We start from the raw sequence: 21,188 nt of genomic DNA, 5'->3' as shown, positions 1-21,188 counted from the left end.
ACTCGAGGACAGTTGAGGAATATTGTAATGGTCGACTAAAAATACCAAACTCGAGTAAGTTTGGAGGGAATTCTCGAGCATCATCGGATGAGTTAAGAGTGGAGGACTATTTTACGAAACGTCTAAAGATACGGGCATGATAGTTTGATAAAATTGTTTGTGATGAAATTGTCGTTCAAGTGAAATTTCCAACTACGTTTCTAATCGAAGTTAGCTTCCATTAATTATGGAAGCGGTACCGAAGATACCCCTTATCAGTTTCGAATTAAAAGTATCAACAGAGAATACAAAATTTGGAACAAAACTTAAACAGGTAAATAGGTCTTTAATCTGTCTACGGCTAAGATTTGTTTGTTGTTTCTTTGTCCACTTTTTTCTTTGGAATTTTCTAGTACATTGCCGAAGTTTATAAAGAAGATCCAGAAAGCTACAGTAATGAGATTCATTCGCTCGAAGGGCTACGATCGGCCGCCGTGAGGCCTACAATGGATACGGCAGGCTTGAAATCTTTAATTAGATATTTTTGCCAACTTCGTGCCATGCAAAGCCGATTCCCAATGAGCAAAGGCCAGCCGGCGGCTTGCAATTTCACTTGGTAGGTAATCTAATTAGCTTAAGTTGACTTGATTAGTTAAAAATGTATGAATCATTGATTCACCTAAAGAAGATTATTATCTATAAGCATTGTTCAATATTCTTGATTCTTTACCATTTTATATTATCCTACCTTTTAGTAAAATAATTTTCTTGTTGATCTATTTATTTCTTAACAGGAAGGATCTCTACGCAAGCATGAATTGTACCTCAGCATCTGCTAGGTTTGAATTAGGATGTATTCTTTACAATATTGGTGCCCTAAATACAGAACTTGGCGCAATGGAGCCTCGTACCACAGCTGAAAGCCTGAAGGCCACTGCACTCACTTCCAGCATGCTGCATACTCATTTCAGCTCTTGAGAGAGCAATTTACTCAACCTCCAGGTGTTGATATTTCCTCAGAAATAATGAGACTTCTCCAGGAAATTTGCTTGGGTCAAGCCCAGCAATGTATTCTAGAGAAGAGTATACAAGATACAAGAAAGCCCCGTGTTATTGGTAATTATTGTAATTTTATAGAAGACCAGTTGTTTGAGGAATATTGTGAACTCAAAATAAGAATACATTAAAGTTGAAATCCACTTGTTAAGTATACACTACAAAACATATCTTAAACATGTATAGTAAAAGTATTGTTGTAGATAACATATTATTATGTTGATGAATCATCACCATGTTTTGATTATAAACAATGATGTTTTTTTACTCGAATCACTGCTTCAGGTTATTATCTGTGAATTGAAAGTAAGGTTTGATTTTGTTGGTGTGTGTACACTTTCAAATTTATAGCAGCCTGTCTTATACTAGTTATTTGAAATCATGAATTTAAATTTCAGGAGCAGTAGCAATACAAGTTGTTTTATTCTGCAAAAATGCTCTGGCTTTACTTGGACCGTCCACTGGTTCAGAAATGTTTACGAAGTTGTTTGGTATAACCCTGTACAACTATTGGTATCGGTCCCTTTCTTTTAAAATGTCCTTTGTTGGATCTATTGCCTGTCTGTATCAAGGTAAGAATAATTATTAGAAAATTTGTACTTTTATAGGCTTAATGGTGTACAATACAATCTGTTATAGTATAAATAGGAGATGCATAAATAACTGTCAAAAAATATTTGGAAATTTCATAACTATGCATCAATATTTGTTTTTGTAATTCAATATGTACAATTTTTGTAATATTGTAACTAGAAACTAATTAGATAAGAGATTGTTTATACTAAAGGACTGGAGTGTCTTGAAGTGTATATGTACACTGATAGGAATATTATAGTAGCGCAAATGCTTTTGAAATTCATATTACACATAAAAAAAGAAGAAAAAAGAAAACAAAAAAAATATTAAAAAAAACAACTATAGGGCTTAATCTATAAACAGAGTCTAAGCTATAATAATGTAAAATAAAGAATTACAGAACAAGCATAGCATAATGTTGATTAGTCATCCCGGCATGATTAATTTTATTGTACTTTGAAGAAATTCTTGTGCTTTTTCATGCTCTCTCAGAGGGCATACACTTCCAAATGAAATCAAATATGTGAATATGATATTATTTAAAAAAATAATTTAATTATAAAGTAAAATTTAATGTAGTGACCACTTCTAGACTATTATAAGTACCAACAGCTCAAGTTATTTTAATTTGATTCAGGAATGCATGCTGAAGAGCACAGAAAATGGGTGAGAGAGTTGCCTTTTATCAACTGGCAGCTGAAAAACTGGCAGAAGCCAGGAAAATTGCCAAAAACATGGACTCCAACAAGGTAATTTGTATTTATTTATTGGTGACATTGTTGTAATCAGACTGAACAGAAAAAGTGTTGACATTGATAGTTAATAGAACACACACTTTAAAAATTTATTTATCATTTTCGGTGTCAGAATATCATCGGCTCAAACTTTAGATTTCTAATAAAACTGAAAAGTTGATATTACTAATTGTCCCTTAACAAACTGTTAGTAACACATGAAAACATACATTTAAAAAAACTATACTGCACTGTACGTCATCAGACCAAAGAATATTCGAATTTTCGTAGTTTATTAGTACTACATATGACTATTTACGAGGAAAATAATTTTAATTTTCGTTTCTTTGGATTCTCATTAGCGGGGTCGATAGTAAGTGCCAATATCAAGTATAAGATAGTTTTATTCTTGTTCTTCACCTAAAACATGAAAATCGGCTTTGCGATTGCATATCATTGATGATATGATAATAATACCGTCACTAATACACTACTGTGTGTGTTTTCTTAATATACCTTAAATTGTTAGGTGATTTTGGAAGCTTTGAACTTTATGAACGACGTTATCGAAGGCAAAAAGAAAGCAGCCAAGAACGAAAATGAATTTATTTATCACGAGGAGGTACCTGACAAGGACATGTTAACGGAACTGAAACCTGTGTGTTTGGTGAAACCATTGCCAATTAACTTTAATGATCCTGAGGTAATTATTCGTGAATATTTTTTCTACCAGTTAATGCTGAGTTACACAGAGCAGCTTAACATCCTTTTGATGATAAGCTGTTACTACTGCAGAGACATGGCTCATAGAGACGAGAAATGCTTGGCTGCTACTATTCAAGCTTCATCTAAAGAACATATTACATTATAGTGCTGCAGAAGCTTTGGATTTTTTTGTTTAAATTTGAATACAATGTTAAAAAACAACTAATCTAATATTAAACTATCAATGTGATAATGCTTGCTTTACGTTTAAAACTATTTGTAATATCTGGAAATCATTTTTTATTTATTGACTTTGTAGGCAGAAGAGCATACTGCCTAACTTGATGGTGGCTGGTAGTGAGTGGGCTTTTAAACATATCTAAAGCGTTGAATATGTACAATTTCTTGATTGATAGTTTTCGATGTACCCTCATGTAACCCACAAGTCCTCGCAACAAACTTCATGTATCTATACTAATATATAAATCTAAAGTGGTTTTTACGAATGTTCCGTTATAATTACTGAACCATGCATCCGATTGACTTGAAACTTGGTATCCATGTAGAAAATACATTTAATGGATAGGCTAATATTTATATGAGTGTTGGACTTTCTACACCAGTAACTGGGGCGTCAATGATGAGAATCTTTGTGGGGGTGAGAATAATAATGTTAATTTTAAATGCCCAGCGAAGTGGACGACTACAGCTAGTTAATCAATATTGACAGAGAAGCGTTACCGTGATTTAATAGCTGTATCATAAACATATTTATTTGTCAGTTGTCAGGTTCGGACCTATTCGCTCGCCTAGTGCCGATCGCGGCACACGAGGTGTCCTCGGTGTACTCCGAGCAGAAGGCGAAGCTGCTGCGGCACGTGATGACCCAGATCGACGCCAAGAACACCGAGCTAACGGAGTTTATGTCGTCACTGCAGCTCGATCAGCTCGATGTGCTCGATTCGGAACAAAAGTAAGAAGACTCACTACCGAAAATATGTAGGTAGGCCAGATCGCGACTCATCTGAGTCACGCTACAGACCCTGCAACCGTAGAGATGAGGCTTATGTTGGAAGCCAGAAATATGCAGGGCGAGAGTACGACCTGTTATGGCTCATACTTTATGATCAACGCTCTACAAATAGTACTCAAGATTGGAATGCTTAAAGGTCGTTGTGTCGTAATGGATAAGATGCCTGCTGTAATGCCGGCTTCGATGATCACCTAATACCATATGGGCTGTGAGCTCTTCATCCTTACATTATGTACTGGCCTGCTTCTCCTCAGAAATAACTGTGGTACCTGTGTGGTAGTGTGATACCAGCGCCGTCTTACCTTTTAAGCCACAATGGCTTATAGTATATAGATAGATATAAAAAATCCTTATTAACTTTAGGGTGCCTCAAGATATAGTCGACCGGTGTGCGGCGATGAATGCCAAGTCGGAAATAATACAGTCACTAGTTGATTCGATGAACAGTCTGGCCGAAACTATCAGCGACGTGGAACACTCGTTGGGAGAAATTAAAAATCTCATACAGGTGAGGGAAAGTTGACGATCTTATTGTTCACTCATTGCATTCTTTAGAAGCAGCAAATGCAGTACTTTGTTAGTAGATTTTTTTTTTAATTAGTTGCTTTTAAACAAATTTTATTTGTATTTAGTGATGTAGTGAAATTGGTTACTAATTATTGTGTATATACATAAACCAAAAAAAAAACATAACTGTAAAAACCAAAGGAGTGGTTGAACTTTACTAATGCATAAACTAATTCGTCGCGGTAGGGACTGCTACTTGTTGATTTGCAAATATTGGTTTATGATATGATGCAAATTCTATTCATTTGAAAATACACCCTGTTAATTGCGAATGAAGGTTACGAATACATTATTATGAGCTTTTGTTTCTTAAACACGTTTTTTTTTTTCGTAACAGGAGGAAACAATGAAAGAGAAAGAATTCCAAAAGTTAATGGGTCCACGACCGCCGTCTATCGTTCAAACAGAGCTGTCCCGGGAATACCACAAGTACCAAGAAGCACACACAAGGACCAACGAGAGCAACCAAGTGTTGCACAAGGCCATGACGCTACACATCGCCAACCTCAAACTGTTGGCCCAACCTTTGGATGTGCTGCAAGACAAGATACCAAGCATTGACAATATTGGTCAGTTGAAAAATTCAGAATTTAGTTTTTTATTTTGAGGTTTCATTTTATTTATTGCATGTTTTCTTTTGTTTCGCTATAGACATCTAAAAAACCTCATATCCCCTAAATTTTTTTTATTAAGAAATAGTAATCTAATAGAACATAATAATGAGCATCAATAAATATGACTTCATGAACAGTTCAACAAAAAAAATTGAGAAAAAGCAACTTAATTTTTTCTCTTGGTTTATTTATAATAGATTATTACCGAAGTGCTTTTAAAAATGACGTTGATAAACCATATTTCTTATAAAAAAATCTTAAAAAATAGTAATCTTATAGAAAATAATAACGAGCATCAATAAATACAACTAATGAAGTGTTCGACAAAAAATATATGAGAAAAAGCAACTTAATTTTTTGTATTAGATTTGTATAGATAGATTATTACCGAGGTGGTTTTAAAAATGACGTTGAACAAGTTTTAGGATATGATAGTGTGGTGTAGATTTTCTTGGGCATTTACTGGTGGTAGGACCTCTTGTGAGTCCGGACGTGTAGGTAGCAACGTCTTGCCTATTTCTGCCGTGAAGCAGTAATGCGTTTCGGATTGAAGGGTGGGGCAGCCGTTGTAACTATACTGAGACCTTAGAACTTATATCTCAAGGTGGGTGGCGCACTTATGTTGTGGATGTCTATGGGCTTCAGTAACCACTTAACATCAGGTGGGCTGTGCGCTCGTCCACCCATCTAAGCAATAAAAAAAAACAGACTGCTACCATGTAAGATAGCAGCTGTAGTGATGGCCTGGCTATATCAGAAGGTCTGGACCGCGAGACGATGTCGGAGATGCGTCGCGTGGTGGGCAAGGCGCGCGAGATGCAGGCGCAGCGGGACGCGCTGGTGCAGCAGCTGCGGGACGCCGTGGCCGCCGACGACGTCACCGCCCTGCTGCTCGTCACCAACGAGCCGCCCGAGGACCTCTTCAAGCGAGAAATCGAAAAACACGCGCCCACGGTTCGATACCTACTTATTCATAAATCTATAACTATACTGAGATCTTAGATATCTCAAGGTGGGTGGCGCATTTACGTTATAGATGTCTATGGGCTCCGGTAACCACTCAACATCAGGTGGGCTGTGAGCTCGTCCACCCATCTAAGCAATAGAAATAAAATCTTCTTGAAGCGATAACGCCTTATAAATCGACTAGCTGCACCCCTCCCCTTTCTCTGGGCATTTAAAATTAACATTATTATTTCTCACCCCCACAAAGATTCTCATCATTAACGCCCCGCAACTGGTGTAGGGATTCTAACACTCATATAATATTAGCTTATCAATTAAGTACATGTATTTTCTACATGGATACCAAGTTTCAAGTCAATCGGATGCATGGTTCAGTAGTTATAACAGAATATCCGTAAAAACCACTGTAGAGTTATATATTAGTATAGATGAACAACAGCTGCACGCACGAAATAGTGTCACGTTCTGGTTGAGCCTGAGCGGCAGAGCGTAGGACAGGCGATAGAGAGACACGATTGGCCCAAGTTTTGGTTTGTGACACATTTATCTCTTCTCGCGTGACGTCAGGGCTTTAGTTCTGCTAGTGACGTTATCACGTAAAACTATCGACTTTACAGAAAACCAAAATTTTTTTTTTCTATTTAATTAGGTAAAGATCCTCGAACAGAATTTGGGAGCTCAAGAGAATATTATAAACAAGCTAACATCGCTGTACGCGTCGTACGGTGACTCGCGGCGTCTGCTGTCCGAAGTGCTGAGGAAACGAGATGGCCTCATCAACGGTCCGTATACACCCTACTGATGTAACATATTCACTGCTGGTAGGACCTCTTGTGAGTCCGCACGGGTAGGTACCACCACCCCGCCTATTTCCGCCGTGAAGCAGTAATGCGTTTCGGTTTGAAGGGTGAGACAGCGGTTGTAACTATACTGAGACTTTAGAACTCGTATATCGAGGTGGGTGGTGGCATTTACGTCGTGGATGTCTGTGAGTTCCGATGACCACTCAACACCAGGTGGACCGTGAGCTCGTCCACCCATCTAAGCATTAAAAATAAAGGTGCCGGGCGGCAGTAGCGTTTGCTGTTCATTGCGGGTTCACGAATTAAATAATAATAATAATACGAGACATTTTCTCGGCGTTACATAATGCATAGTGTAATGTTATATAGCATTAGTGACGTCATACGACACGTACGAGGAGTTGCTGGGCAAGTCCCAGAAAGGCCAGGAGTTCTACAAGAAGCTATCGCACAACGTGAACCAGCTGCTGTCCAGACTGAAGAGCACGTGTCAGGTGCAGGAGGAGGAGCGCGCGCAGCTGCTCTCCAAACAGAACACTAAAGGTATCTTTGCATTGTATAGTCAACACTTTTGATTGTGTCCTGTCAATAACAGTACAGCCTTTTTGTTTTTTTTTCTACCTAAGCTGATAGCCTTGAGAGGCTATTTTAGCGTAACCTTAACTAGTAGGTGAGCTCACGGGGCTCAAACCTGACGACGTTGTAGTCGTCGTGGCCTAACGGATAAGACGTCCGGTGCATTCGTGTTGAGCGATGCACCGGTGTTCGAATCCCGCAGGCGGGTACCAATTTTTCAAATGAAATACGTACTCAACAAATGTTCACGATTGACTTCCACGGTGAAGGAATAACATCGTGTAATAAAAATGAAACCCGCAAAATTATAATTTGCGTAATTACTGGTGGTAGGACCTCTTGTGAGTCCGCGCGGGTGGGTACCACCACCCTGCCTATTTCTGCCGTGAAGCAGTAATGCGTTTCGGTTTGAAGGGTGGGGCAGCCGTCGTTACTATACTTGAGACCTTAGAACTTGTATCTCAAGGTGGGTGGCGCATTTACGTTGTGGATGTCTATGGGCTCCAGTAACCACTTAACATCAGGTGGGCTGTGAGCTCGTCCACCCATCTAAGCAATAAAAAAAAAAAAAAAAAAAAAAAACGTTGCTTACACGAACCCTAGCGGCGACAAACTCAGTGGGCTGTGTCTGTGGGAGTACCACTCATGCCTGTGTGCTTAGTGCGAGTTTTTTAACATTCTCGATCGCGTAAAAGTTAACCTAAATTTGTATGCAGTTGGAACAGCGCCCCTAGCGGAAAACGTAGATAAACGCACTAAATCCATACAAATTTAAGTTAACTTTTACGCTGTCGAGAACGTTATAAAACTCGCACTAATCACACTGGACTCCACAGTCCCCCGGCCTATCGCCCCGTGAGGTAAGGTCGTGTGAGAATTATTTTCAGTGTGTCTGATATTGTAAGAGTTGGGGTAGCCATCACAGTCACAAGATATTTGATAGATGCCTGAATCTCGATTACGACATTTTCAAGATAAGCTTGCTTACATACAAGTTCCGAATGACAACATTCGGACCGTCGCGTCGGTCTACCGAGCAATATCACCCGCTCGGTGGAAGTTCTTCCCTTTGTCGTTGAGTATTCCACATAAGCCGCCATAATTCGCTTGCAGCTGTGACGTCAGCGCCCGCCCCGGCCGCGCCCGCCGCGGCGGCGCCCAAAGTCCCAGACGTGGCCGGCCTGCCGCCCACCGGAGCGCCCCGGAAGCTGAAGGACTACCTGCCTTATATGAAGAACAGGAGCAATCCTAGAAACACAGCCCCTGCAGGTAATATCAATTGGATGCAAATCTGAACTTCTCAAGACGTGACGTCATTACTGGTGGTAAGACGTCTTGTGAGTCCGCACGAGTAAGTACTACCACCCTGCCTATTTCGGCCGTGAAGCAGTAATGTGTTTCGGTTTGAAGGGTGGGGCAGCCGTTGTAACTATACTGAGACCTTAGAACTTATATCTCAAGGTGGGTGGCGCATTTACGTTGTAGATGTCTATGGGCTCCAGTAACCACTTAACACCAGGTGGCTATGACCTCGTCCACCCATCAAAGCAATATAAAAACAAAAGTTCCATAACTGTTGTTAGGATTTGTATCAGAGCATTTTGTCTTATTTTTATCTATTCGTCTCGGTAAACATTTGGCTAGTAGAGTCGTCTGCAGACGGAATAATGAAAATAGCAATAGTATTATTAACATTGCTTTTTATATTAGCTCACCCATCCTTACTGAACGAAATCAAAAGAGTTGTGAGACGATTGAAAAAAAAAATCGACACAATTGAAATACGTAAAATTAATTGTTTCAGTTCAAATGGAAGCCTTCCCGCCAGACACGTACTATCCGGAAACGATGTACCTCCCCTCCGTAAGACCGGCACCGGTTGGCTCTGAGGGTGAGTTTGTGTAACTATTGTACGTCCACGTGGGTAGTGGGTAGTGTTTTGTCCCTTTTCTAGCAGTTCCACTTTTAGACAGTAATTATAAATTAGTTGCCTTACCAATTTCATTTTTCGATATTCCGTTTTAGCACTCAGAAGAACATTATTTTACTTTCTATTATAGGGTTGGCACTCAATGAGCATTATAGGAATTTTGTCGAATTTCTCGTTGTTAGAGCAACTCTAGATCTTTAGTACCCAAAGTGGTATATGGACTTGGTCTATGGTCTTTGGTTCAGGGTTCAATTGGAGTCTCGATTGTTGTAAAAATGTTATGATTATGAAAAAATCGAAATATGTAAAGGCAATTGAATGAGCAACAAACAAAAAAAAAGGTTGTTCCATAAGACGCTATTTGATGGTTTCTTTAATGTTTCTTCCAGCTACAGACGTGGCACAGATGCAGCTCCCCGACGGAGTTCTGATGTCCCAAGCTCAGAACACTTCATTTACCGACCGTTACAACCCTAACGTCATGCCCGAAACCTCTTATGCCCAGAACTATGCCTATCCGGCCGCCGAGAAACCCTACGACAAGGATAACTCCGCGTACAATCCGCATACGCAACAATATCCGCCTCAGATACCAGACCCGCAGCAAGTGTATACCGGCCCTTATTACAGCACGCCCCAGAACAGCGCCGCGTCCGTGTCGGAGCCGCAATCCGTGCAATATAGCAACCAACCACCCAACATGAACACGAATCCAAATATTCAATATCCAGTCTACAATGACCCTTACGCGCAGAATGTTCAGTCTGTGGCCTCGAGTCACGGCTCCAATACTTACGCTTCTGCTAATCAGGCGTACGCAAATAACCAGACAGATTTGAATGTGAATTTTGCACAAATGCATATAAACGCTCCAAAGTCTGAACCGTCTGTTGATCCTTCGCACGGTTACTACGTGCAGTACCCGCAATCGTCCACGCCCAGTGTTGCGTATAACGCCGGTTTGAATACGGGCGTGCCCGCTCCGGGGTCACAGGTCCCGATAGATTACAGCTCCCTTAGTTACCAATACAGCACCGAGTCGGTTCAGTACAGCGTCAGCGCACCCTACAGTGTGCCGGAACAACCGTATAGTTACGTCACGAGCTCGCTCGACAGCGCGTCCCAACACTACGCGACGCAAACGATCGCGACCGGTGCGAACACGTCGACGACAAACGTCACTAGCACAGTGACGTCACTGCCTTACACGTACCCACCCGAGGCTGAGGTATACAACCCTGCTTTAGCGCAGATGGACGCGTTCGATAAACCGATCAAATCGCACGTGACGGGCGAAGCTCTCTCGTCTAGTTTCCAGTCGAACTATAACACACAGAATTACAGCAATATTCAGAATTACCAAAATCCAAACATGCAAAGCTACCAGCCGACGAGCACCTACGAGGACCAAAGCAAAGTTAATTACGGCCAGACCTACCAAAATCATCCGGGATATACACTCAACCAGGCTACCGGTAATTACGAATACAATTACGGTTCGCAAAACTCGTACGCAAACCACCAAGGGAATGTGGACCCTCAGACCGTGCACAACGACTCGAATTGGGCCGGACAGCGCTACACCAGCGCCGGTGGATGCCACACCGTGCAGTCCCCCTCTGAAACGCAAGTCCCCCAAGCTCCGACCCAAGAACAGAACAGCAATCAGTATTACAACGCACCGTACGGGTACATAACGACCACTAACCAGTCGAATGAAATGGTCGCCACTCCGCAAACGATCGGGACCAACTATGGCGCCAACGTCAATCAGTCGACTTACATGCAGTCCGGCCAAGGCCACGATACCAGCGTTACATTTACCAGTAATCAAGGTAAGGACTTGTTGCTTTGAATTAAAATAACAATGTATAAATATATTATTTATGAATAAACATATTGTAAATATGACGGTTTTTTTATTTTAATTATTTCCGTTTCAGTGTTTTCGCAAAAAGAGAATGATGTTCAGTCGAATGAACAAAATGGAGTGTCGACTGAATCGCGTGATACAATGGAGGCGCTGCAGGCTCCGCAGAGTAACGACGTCTCGGTCCAAGAAACTGTTCCAACACCGGTACAGACTACAGAACAAGTTGCGGAGAATCCGATCGAGGAAATCGAGCCAAAGCCGGAAATTTCCGTATTCGATCTTCTATCGGACATAGATTTTACGGTTGAACAAAAACCGTTGATGCCCGAGATAAAAGTGCCACAAATATCCGAAAGTGCCATACGGAAACAGGTGCTTTCTAAACCAGAGCCAGCGAAGGCTCCCAAAGAAGAGGCGCTTGTCCGACCGGCCAAGAGAGATATCTTCTCGGACCCCAGTCTACTCAACCAGTTCACGCAGGAAGTGAAGAACTTGCAGAGACTGGTGGATTCGCTAACCAACAGAACTCCCAGTGGACTGACGCTGTTGGATTCGAAATGGAAAATGTATCAAGACGTACAAGTAAGTTATTTTAATAAATTATAGCCCTTCAAAGGGTAAGGCATATGAGGCTAAAACATGTCTAGGGACTTGGTAACCGATTCGCACCAGGTGTCCCGTTAACCCTAATTGGGATGCATGGCAGCGTTTATTGTTTGAGGCCAAGACTCAACTTCGGGGTCATAGCGCCAGCGCAATAGAAGTAGTAAAAAGGGAGGGGGGAAGAGTGGACACTTGATGCTTGTCTGCGTGATATAATTGCCCACGGATCGAAAAGTGTTCATAGCAACAGAGAGAATAACGAAAAGAGAATTAGAATATACATACATATGTAGATATTTTAGCCTTTTACAAGCGAACAAAAGGGCTCACAAGTAGCCTGCTACTAATTGGGGTGTCGGTGCTGTGAGACGGGAACATCACCCGTCGGCATATTTATTATAAGGTCGAAATCTGAATGTACTATTGTACTAATGCGCTGCCCTGCTAACCGCAAAGTTTCACTGCAGAAATTACCAAGACGATGGTACACTTCAGACCAAAAACTATACACACCAAAAATTAGTCAATAAGTATATCTCACCTTTAGAATTGAAGTAGCTTAATGCATTTTTTTTGTTATTTAGTAATCTCTAAAAACGTAATTGAAGAATTATTATATATTTTTTTAGTTTTAAGATATGCGCTTGATTTAAAAGAGACTGAAAGAGTATGTTTGTCTTTTTTAGGAATAAAAGAGACTGCATAATTTTATAAACCGATATAATACGTCAGTCTTTCCCAAAGTGGGCGATCACGCCCCCTTGTGGGCGTTGCACGCCTAAAGGGGAGCGGTAAGAGACCCACTAAAAAATGGGGGCGTTGTGTAGAGGCTTGGGAAGCGATGTGTAATTTCATCTAAGAGGACCCTTAGACGCCGACTTTGCGCTGGCTATAGCGGTTTCTTAAGTAGGTGAAAAAATGGGGGCGCAAAAAATTTATTCTCAAAGTGGGCAGTAGATAAAATAAGTTTGGGTAAATACCTCTTTATAAGTTCCTCGAAGTATAAGGCACATTTTCTTAAATTTTTTATTTAAGCCACTTCAATTCTAAAGGTACGATAATATGTTAAGATTTTAACATATTTTTAAAGAATTTGTTAGTATGATTTAATTTGGATCGCATTTCAGCTGAAGGAAAACATGACTAGGTCTAAAACGATAGCGATGAAACACAGCCGCGGGAACATTGTGACGGAGGTGGTGCCCTTCGACGACTCGCGCCTGACGCTCAAGTCCGACCCCGACGCTTACATAAACGCCTCTCATTACAAGGTATCAACGTATTCATTGTACTACGTAGTATTATACTACACTAGTGGGCACCCATTGGTCGAAATTCGACCACAATTAATCTATACATATAAATAAAATTGGAGTATCTGTTTGTAATATTGATATAACCGCTTTTTACTACATGCATATGAATATATCAATATCAATCAATATATCAATATTTTACTAACAATCACGCCACGTTAACTGGTCCCGTGATAAGTTCGTAAAGAACTTGTGTTACAGGTACCAGATATCGGAAATAATTGTAAGATTTTTATTATACACATACATATATTTAATATACATCCATAACCCTGGAAAAGACATTTATATTTATCATACAAATATCTTCCCTTGGCGGGATTCGAACCCGCGACCCCCTAGGGTAGTGACCATGTCACTTACCACTAGATATGTGTCGTTCGCGAACGAACGAATCAAACGACCCGGGTCTCAAAATCCGCGCGAACGATAGGGTCACTTCAAAAAATATGAGTCGTTCACTAGATCGACTCGTTTAACAAAACCTACGAATCAGAAGAAAAGAACCATACGACAGTCATTCGGGTCATATCGGGTTGCCGGGTCTCGCACCGCGCCCGTCGCGCTTAGTCGTTCGTTGTCACATAATGAGGCATAACGCATTTGAATTGTTTTGATCTGACGTAAACAATCGAATTAAAACAGTTCCTTTAAACTGAACGTTCGACTGAACGGGTCGTAAGAACCGGATCATTTTGTCAACAGGTCAGTATTGATCTGAATCTCTAAAATTGAACGAACGACACATATCTACTTACCACTACACCAGACGGACGTTAATATATAATATATACGGTACATACACCAAAATTTTTTTTTTAATTTTTGTCTGTTTGTCTTTCTGTTTGTTCGTTCCGGTTAATCTCTGGAACGGCTGGATCGATTTTGATGGGACTTTCACTGATATGTAGCTGATTATATAAGGAGTTACTTAGGCTTTTTTTAGACTAGCTTCGGCCCTTGGCGTCACACGCGGTACGACAATAACAGTTGGTAACATCGTGGGACTCAGCTAGTTCGAAATATAAATTTGAAATTTATTACGGTTCTATTGTCAAAGATTCTACAAAAGTCGTCGTGGCCTAAAGGATAAGGCGTCTGGTGTATTCGTATCTAGCGATGTACCGGTGTTCGAATCCCGCAGGCGGGTATCAATTTTTCTAATGAAATACGTACTTAACAAATCTTCACGACTGACTTCCACGGTGAAGGAATAGCATCGTGTAATAAAAATCAAACCCGCAAAATCATAATCTGCGTAATTACTGGTGGTAGGACCTCTTGTGAGTCCGCACGGGTAGGTACCACCACCCTGCCTATTTCTGCCATGAAGCAATAATGCGTTTCGGTTTGAAGGGTGGGGCAGCCGTTGTAACTATACTGAGACCTTAGAACTCATATCTCAAGGTGGGTGGTGGCTTTTACGTAGTAGATGTCTGTAAGCTCCAGTAACCACTTAACACTAGCTGGGCTGTGAGCTCGTCCACCTATTTAAGCAATAAAAGAAAGACTATATAGACGTCTACACTCTTAGATTTCGTCAAGGCTACACTATGGACAAACAATCTATTCTCAATTAGACAACTGGTTTTAGCAATAAACAAAAGAGTATATACGCGCGTGTGTGTCAAATACTTGGTATAGTAATCGGCAAACTTCGTGAGCAAATGACCTTGACTGCGCAGAACCGAATTTTAGATCACTTTGGTGGTGAGGGTGAGGCGCGACGGCAGGGGAAATCGTATCGAGCGCGTTATTGGTAGATCAGTCGAACCCTGCGTCCCGCACTGCGCCCTCATTCCGCTTGCTCCCAAAAGTACGCTTGCGTACAGTGGAAAGTCTATCGTTATTAATCGTTAAGTTATTTGTTATAATTGCTTGTGGACTTTGTTGCCATTGCTATTTGTTGAGTGTTTGTTGATTTTTTATAAAACATACACTATGCCGTGACAAACTGGTGTAGTACTTAAAAGAAAGGGTAGAAAATTTGTGTACGACGTATATTGCTTCTTTATAAAACATGGGAAGAATGATATGGAAAAATTAAAACAGACTTCGGAAGCAACAAAAACATCAGTGAGTACTGTTAGGTGCATTATTAACGAAGCTAAAGGCTCTGGCTTGCTCGCCGTGTTTCGGACTCCGGGTAAGAAAAGATCAGGGAAGAAGAAAGTTACCGGAATGGATAGTTTCGTTCAATCTGTAATAAAAAGATGTAATCATAATAACTACATAACAAGCAGCGAAACTCCGTACCGTAGAAAGGCTTCGAAAATTTTAAAGAAGATATAAATTTTAATGGCTCGGAATTAAGCTTACGACGGATTATGAAAGAGCTAGGCTTCAGATGGAAAAAAAGAACAGAAAATAATCGGAAGCTGGTAAATGAAAAAAGTAACATTCGATTACTACGAATCGAATATCTTCAAAAAATAATTAATTATAGACAAAAAAGAAGACCGAATCGACCGAGTTGTAAACTACGCCGATGAGCCCTATGTCGACTCATCACGATGATAGCGACTCGGGTGATGAAAACAGTGATGATGATGATGGTCAAGATTATGATAACGAAAAAAAAATTACAAATACCAGCTTCGCTTCAACTGAACCAAGACCTGGCAACAGCTCTAGTTTTGACTTAATAGAAGGAATATCTATTTTACCCCAAGATTAAATTATTACAATTATTAACCTATATGTTTTGTTGATGTTCTAATAAATATATAAATAAATACATATGTTGATTTTAATAATTTAATAGCATTATGACGCAGAGTAAGTAATGTTTTTGCACGTGAGTGTACCATGCGCAAACTTACCCCCACTACGTCGACAAATGCTCAAGAAGTTTGCCGGTTATTATAGTGTGTATAAAGCTTTTTTACTGATTTAAAGAATTGTTTTTGCATAATTAAAAAAAAAATTATTAGCATTCTGCACTCCTTCTCTTTACTCTCTGTAAGTGTGTGAAATTTTTTACTTCTCCGTCCGCGCAATTTTCGTAAAAAGGGGTACACAATTTTAGCTTTACGTATTAATGTAAATTCAAATTCAAATTCAAAATCATTTATTTTATATTTTATAAAGATCTGCGCTGAGATCCGAAGATCCATTGTCCCTTGACACGTTTCATGGGAGTTTGCTTAGAAAATAATTGCTTTTTTGTGTTCTTACAGCAATTAGCCTCATGGTGTATACCCTTAGTAATCTCTAAAAATCCAAGTGAAGATGAATATGGAATCTTCTGGAAGTCAGTATTAGAAAATAAAATCAGTTGCATCGTGTGTTTACTGAGTGAGATTGAGGTGAGCTTTTAAATTAGTTTAACGTCGGTCAGATTTTATTTTAAGTTTGCAAAATATAAAATCTTATCAACTACTATACATGCATTATATATTTACTTAAGACGATTAACCAAGAGCTACATTTCAAGGTGGTAGCATGATGCGAACTTATTATATATCAAATTAAACTTCATGGTTGGTCCCGGGAGAGCCACAGATGAAGTGTGCAGTCTTGTGAAATCAAAAAGAAAGAAACTTCTGATAATTGTTTTATATAAATTTTTCAAAACCAATTACTACAACTTAAGTTTATACATCTCTATTCCTATATCTAAACCTATCCAAGAGAGCACTGACCTGGAAAGTGTCTGGCAAAAGGAAGAGAGACCGCTCCAGAACAACTTGACGTCGCTCGGTGGAGCAGGAGCTGGTCGTCTTGGGCATGCCGTGGGAGTACCTAAAACAGACTGCCCCAGACCGATGTAAATGCGAGGATTTGATTCGAGCCTTACACCCCAGCAGATGGTATATTATAAGAAAGGAAGAAGAAGATATCCAAAATGTTTGCAAATTTGAAAATTGTTTTTTTTTCAACAGCTGCAAGGAAAGTCGTACTGGCCGACGGCCAAGGGACAGTCTCTGGAGCTGTACGGCCTGAAGGTGCTGCTGGAGGAGGTGAGCTGCACCGTGCACTGGACCGAGCGGAGGCTGCGCGTCGGCGGCGGCGGCAGCGTGCACACCGTCATGCACTACCAGATCAACGTGTTCCCTGCCAAGTGAGTTGCATCTGTAGTGGTGACCGCGGGAACCTTATCTGCTTCGGGGCTTCGGATAAGGTCAGTCTCGAGGGTGTTTTTTTTTTCCTACCTAAGCTGACCGTCTACAAAGACCATGTCAGCGTCATCAGCCTAGTAGGTGAGCTCACGGAGCTCAAACCGTCGTTGTTAACACGAACCCTAGCAAGAGCCGTGCTTCACAGAATCTACCACCGGATCGGAAACGCGACTCACTAAGAAGATCCGGCGAGAAACTCAGTGGACTGTGTCTGTGGGTTAATTTACTCGCCGAGCCCTTCGTCGCAAGCGACGGGTTTGACGAAAACGATGACTGGTGCTTGAGGTATCTAAAAGCACCGTTAGTGGATCGGGAGGATCCGAGATGACGTGTTTTGAGAGACGTCGACTGTTTACCATTTGGTCCGCAGGATCTCCGCAGGCTATGTAATTACCGGCGGCCACGATGAAAGGGTTCTCGTGTCGTGCCGCTTTATCAAAATGGCTCTTTGTGCGACAATAGATAATATGCTTATAAACACCGTCTTAAACAATTGTTGTTGCGTTGGACTTACAATAGTCAACAAACTATGTTAATATTAAGGTTAAGTTTAACTAATGTTAGTTAACTAAATAGAAATGTTACGTCGATATATATATATATGTAGGAACGGAACGGAGCGATATGTATGAATGACAGATAAGGAGCATGACTGAGTGAGAGAGATAGGAGATGTCGTATTAGGAAGTAAGAAAGGTGGCGAATGAATGCGGAACATCTAGTTTTTTTTCATAAGCAACAGGAGAGTAGTTGCCGGACGCGACGACGCTCAGACGGAGTGTAACCCAGAAGGCGAAAGACGTTTGTATTGGAGTTACTTATAATAAGACGAAATAAAGCATCAAGTTTTTGTGGAGTAATCGAGCGTTTCACTGGCCCACCCTGAATTTAAAATCCCACACATATATATATATATATTGTTTATTTTTGTTGCAGAATTGTTTGCTCACCCCTAGTGCTTCTGGTAGATAAAATTCTGAGTCAAACCTATGAAAATCGTCTGTGCAATCAACTGTGCGGCGCGTGGATACAGTGCGGCGCGGGAGCGGGACGCAGCGCCGTCGTCGCCGTTCTCGTTATGGTCATGTGCCAGGTGCGAGCGGGACAACTAGATTTGTGCGGTAAGCGCTTCAAATGTCTTAATGTGTAATTGTGGTACGTAATGACAACATATTTTACAATACTCGTCAATTTCAGTAATTTAGTTTTATATTCTTTCATCTTAGAACGTTGATATGCTTAGTGATAATTTAAATGTATTGTAATACTCTACAGATATGCTAGACGCCGGCTGTGTCAACTTGTACAAAGGTCGCGCGAACATTCTGGAAGACACGAAATATCTAGCCGACGCGTACAGAACCGCGCTGTTTTACGTACAAGGCGTACTTTGTTCTGGTTAGTCTAAAAGAGAAATATAATCAGGAATAAATATATTACATTTTCTAGTGCATTTCGCAGAATAAATCCCCAGGCTAATTCTGTTATAAATATGTCGGAGAGACCACAATTATTAACACCATCGTCAGACATCGTAGGGGCGAATAGGGTGATTGAGCCAAGAGAGATATTGCGTACGCCAATCATGTTTGCTGTCTTAGAACAATTTAGAAATCTTCTCTTGACGTTAACAAATGAAAACGAGTGATAGTTCTTAGGACGTAGGCACCGCTCTTCAAGAAGGCTGGTTGGTAAGTGTGATGTGGCATCTATGCGCCTCCCTCGGCTAGGCTCTGTCTTAACACGAAGTTAGCCGAGTTCCGACGATACCGCGATCGTGCTGCGATTCGTTTAGCTACCAAACTAATGACCGTCTCTGACAAATAAATATCATCTACAGAATCCAAAACGCATCGATTGTAAATGACCCCAAATGACGTCACGCCAGTTCTCTATTGTTACAATTCGAAACGTTACATTACCTTCTATCGATTATTACTTACTGTACTTAATGCGTTTCGGTTTGAAGGGCGGGGCAGCCGTTGTAACCATACTGAGACCTTAGAACTCACATCTCAAGGTGGGTGGCGGCATTTGCGTTGGAGATGGTAGGACCGCGTAGGTACGATGCGTTTACTGGTGGTAGGACCTCTTGTGAGTCCGCGCGGGTAGGTACCACCACCCTGCCTATTTCTGCCGTGAAGCAGTAATCCGTTTCGGCTTGAAGGGTGGGGCAGCCATGTAACTATACTGAGTCCTTGGAACTGATATCTCAAGGTGGGTGGCGCATTTACGTTGTAGATGTCTATGGGCTACAGTAACCACTTAACACCAGGTGGGCTGTGAGCTCGTCCACCCATCCAAACAATAAAAAAAAAATTATAATACATAATGACTATATAAACACAGGGACAACGAATTTCAACGGTGAAGCAGTTTCCGGACCAACAGGAGCCTCCATCCTTCCCCCGGTCACTCCCACCCCTAACAACTCCAACTCCGCCACGCCGCAGAAGAAATTCTCTCGGGAATCGTTCGAGGAGATGAAGCAGGCTCCCGGCCTCAAGAGCGGAGACATGAAAGACCCCCTCAACTTTTTGGATCCGCTGTGGAGCTTGAAGAAGAAATAAGACTGTTTCTATATAGATTTTACTAAATTGTATATTAACTATTGGTAGCTTTGTACGTGTCTCGAGCGACGCGTCCGCGCCAATTGTACGATTCCAGATTAAAGTTAAATAAAGTTTAAAGTAATGAAAACGGTTTTGAGACTAGAATCGAAATATTTCAGTGATCAGATATTCATATTTACTGTTTTTCTCATATACAAGCAAAGTATATTTATTTTAGATGTAATCATTATTATGGTCAATATACAGAAGCTTAAAGTAGACTGTGATTGAATATTAATAACAAATAATTACAAATTAACAACTAACGGATTAGTGAAATTCGTTTTTTGAGTATTTGGTTCTGATTACAAGAAATAATGTAATAATAAAACTTAGGTTAGTCGACGTTATCTAAGAATCACTACGGCCATTTTTCAAATAGTGTAGAATATGCACTCGTTGAGCTAAAATGAACAAGCCGATGTTTTCTCTCTCCGACAAAGTCACCTCGTTTCCATATGACGAAATATTCACCAATGTTGCCAACAATAAAAAAAGAATGGATGATGAAAATGAAATACTATCACGAAATAAAAAAGTGATATATGTACATATATATACATATAAATAACGAACAACTTTACTGAATATGTGAAAATGTTATTTAATTTCTTTGATCAGTATTAATAGGTCACAGAAGTATAGAAAAGTTAATAATAAAATGACGATGTTGCATTGAATAAAAAAATTCGACTGATAATAAAATTAAAACGATAAAAAGTAAATGTAAAATTAGATAGAACTTTAGATATTATGAAAAATAAATGATATTATTTTTTCCAAGGGAATTATATTTAATCTATACGTAAATATTACTAAAGACATGTACGCAAAATGTGTAAATCATAAAATTACTTTTAAATTTGATAAAAACATATTATTCTATTATAAAATAATACATATTAAACTATTGAAGGATTGGAATTAAAAACAAAGTTTAAATCTAACCCATAATTTTTTTAAATTGCAAATCAGTTTTTATCCTTTTTAATAATTTAGTAACGATTCAGCTGTCAATTATGACAAGTTTGACAACTGTCAAGTATATAGAGGACGTCTATTAAAAAATAATACATATTAAACTATTGAAATATTTAAATTAAAGCATTTGTAAACAAAGAGTT

The 21,188-nt window shown here is 40.1% G+C and overlaps 1 protein-coding gene across 1 annotated transcript; it reads left to right on the top strand.

Annotated features, from left to right (window-relative positions):
* mop (tyrosine-protein phosphatase non-receptor type protein myopic) lies at window positions 1-21,185 on the top strand. The gene is given in 24 exon segments (XM_028180253.2): window positions 1-313; window positions 393-595; window positions 774-910; window positions 913-1,095; window positions 1,434-1,607; window positions 2,249-2,263; window positions 2,266-2,360; window positions 2,875-3,048; window positions 3,833-4,023; window positions 4,447-4,591; window positions 4,988-5,219; window positions 6,022-6,218; window positions 6,880-7,012; window positions 7,403-7,576; window positions 8,723-8,878; window positions 9,414-9,500; window positions 9,929-11,374; window positions 11,483-11,994; window positions 13,143-13,286; window positions 16,511-16,639; window positions 17,216-17,394; window positions 18,389-18,573; window positions 18,728-18,850; window positions 19,802-21,185. Coding segments are annotated over 24 exon segments (5,322 nt in total). The 5' UTR covers window positions 1-226; the 3' UTR covers window positions 20,023-21,185.
* Window positions 21,186-21,188: the final 3 nt, after the last annotated feature.

The sequence above is a fragment of the Bombyx mandarina genome, chromosome 04 (genome assembly GCF_030267445.1).
Source record: "Bombyx mandarina strain Sakado chromosome 04, ASM3026744v2".
NCBI lineage: Eukaryota > Metazoa > Arthropoda > Insecta > Lepidoptera > Bombycidae > Bombyx > Bombyx mandarina.
Note: the sequence above shows the minus strand (reverse complement) of the source record. Positions and strands in the feature narration are given on the sequence as shown.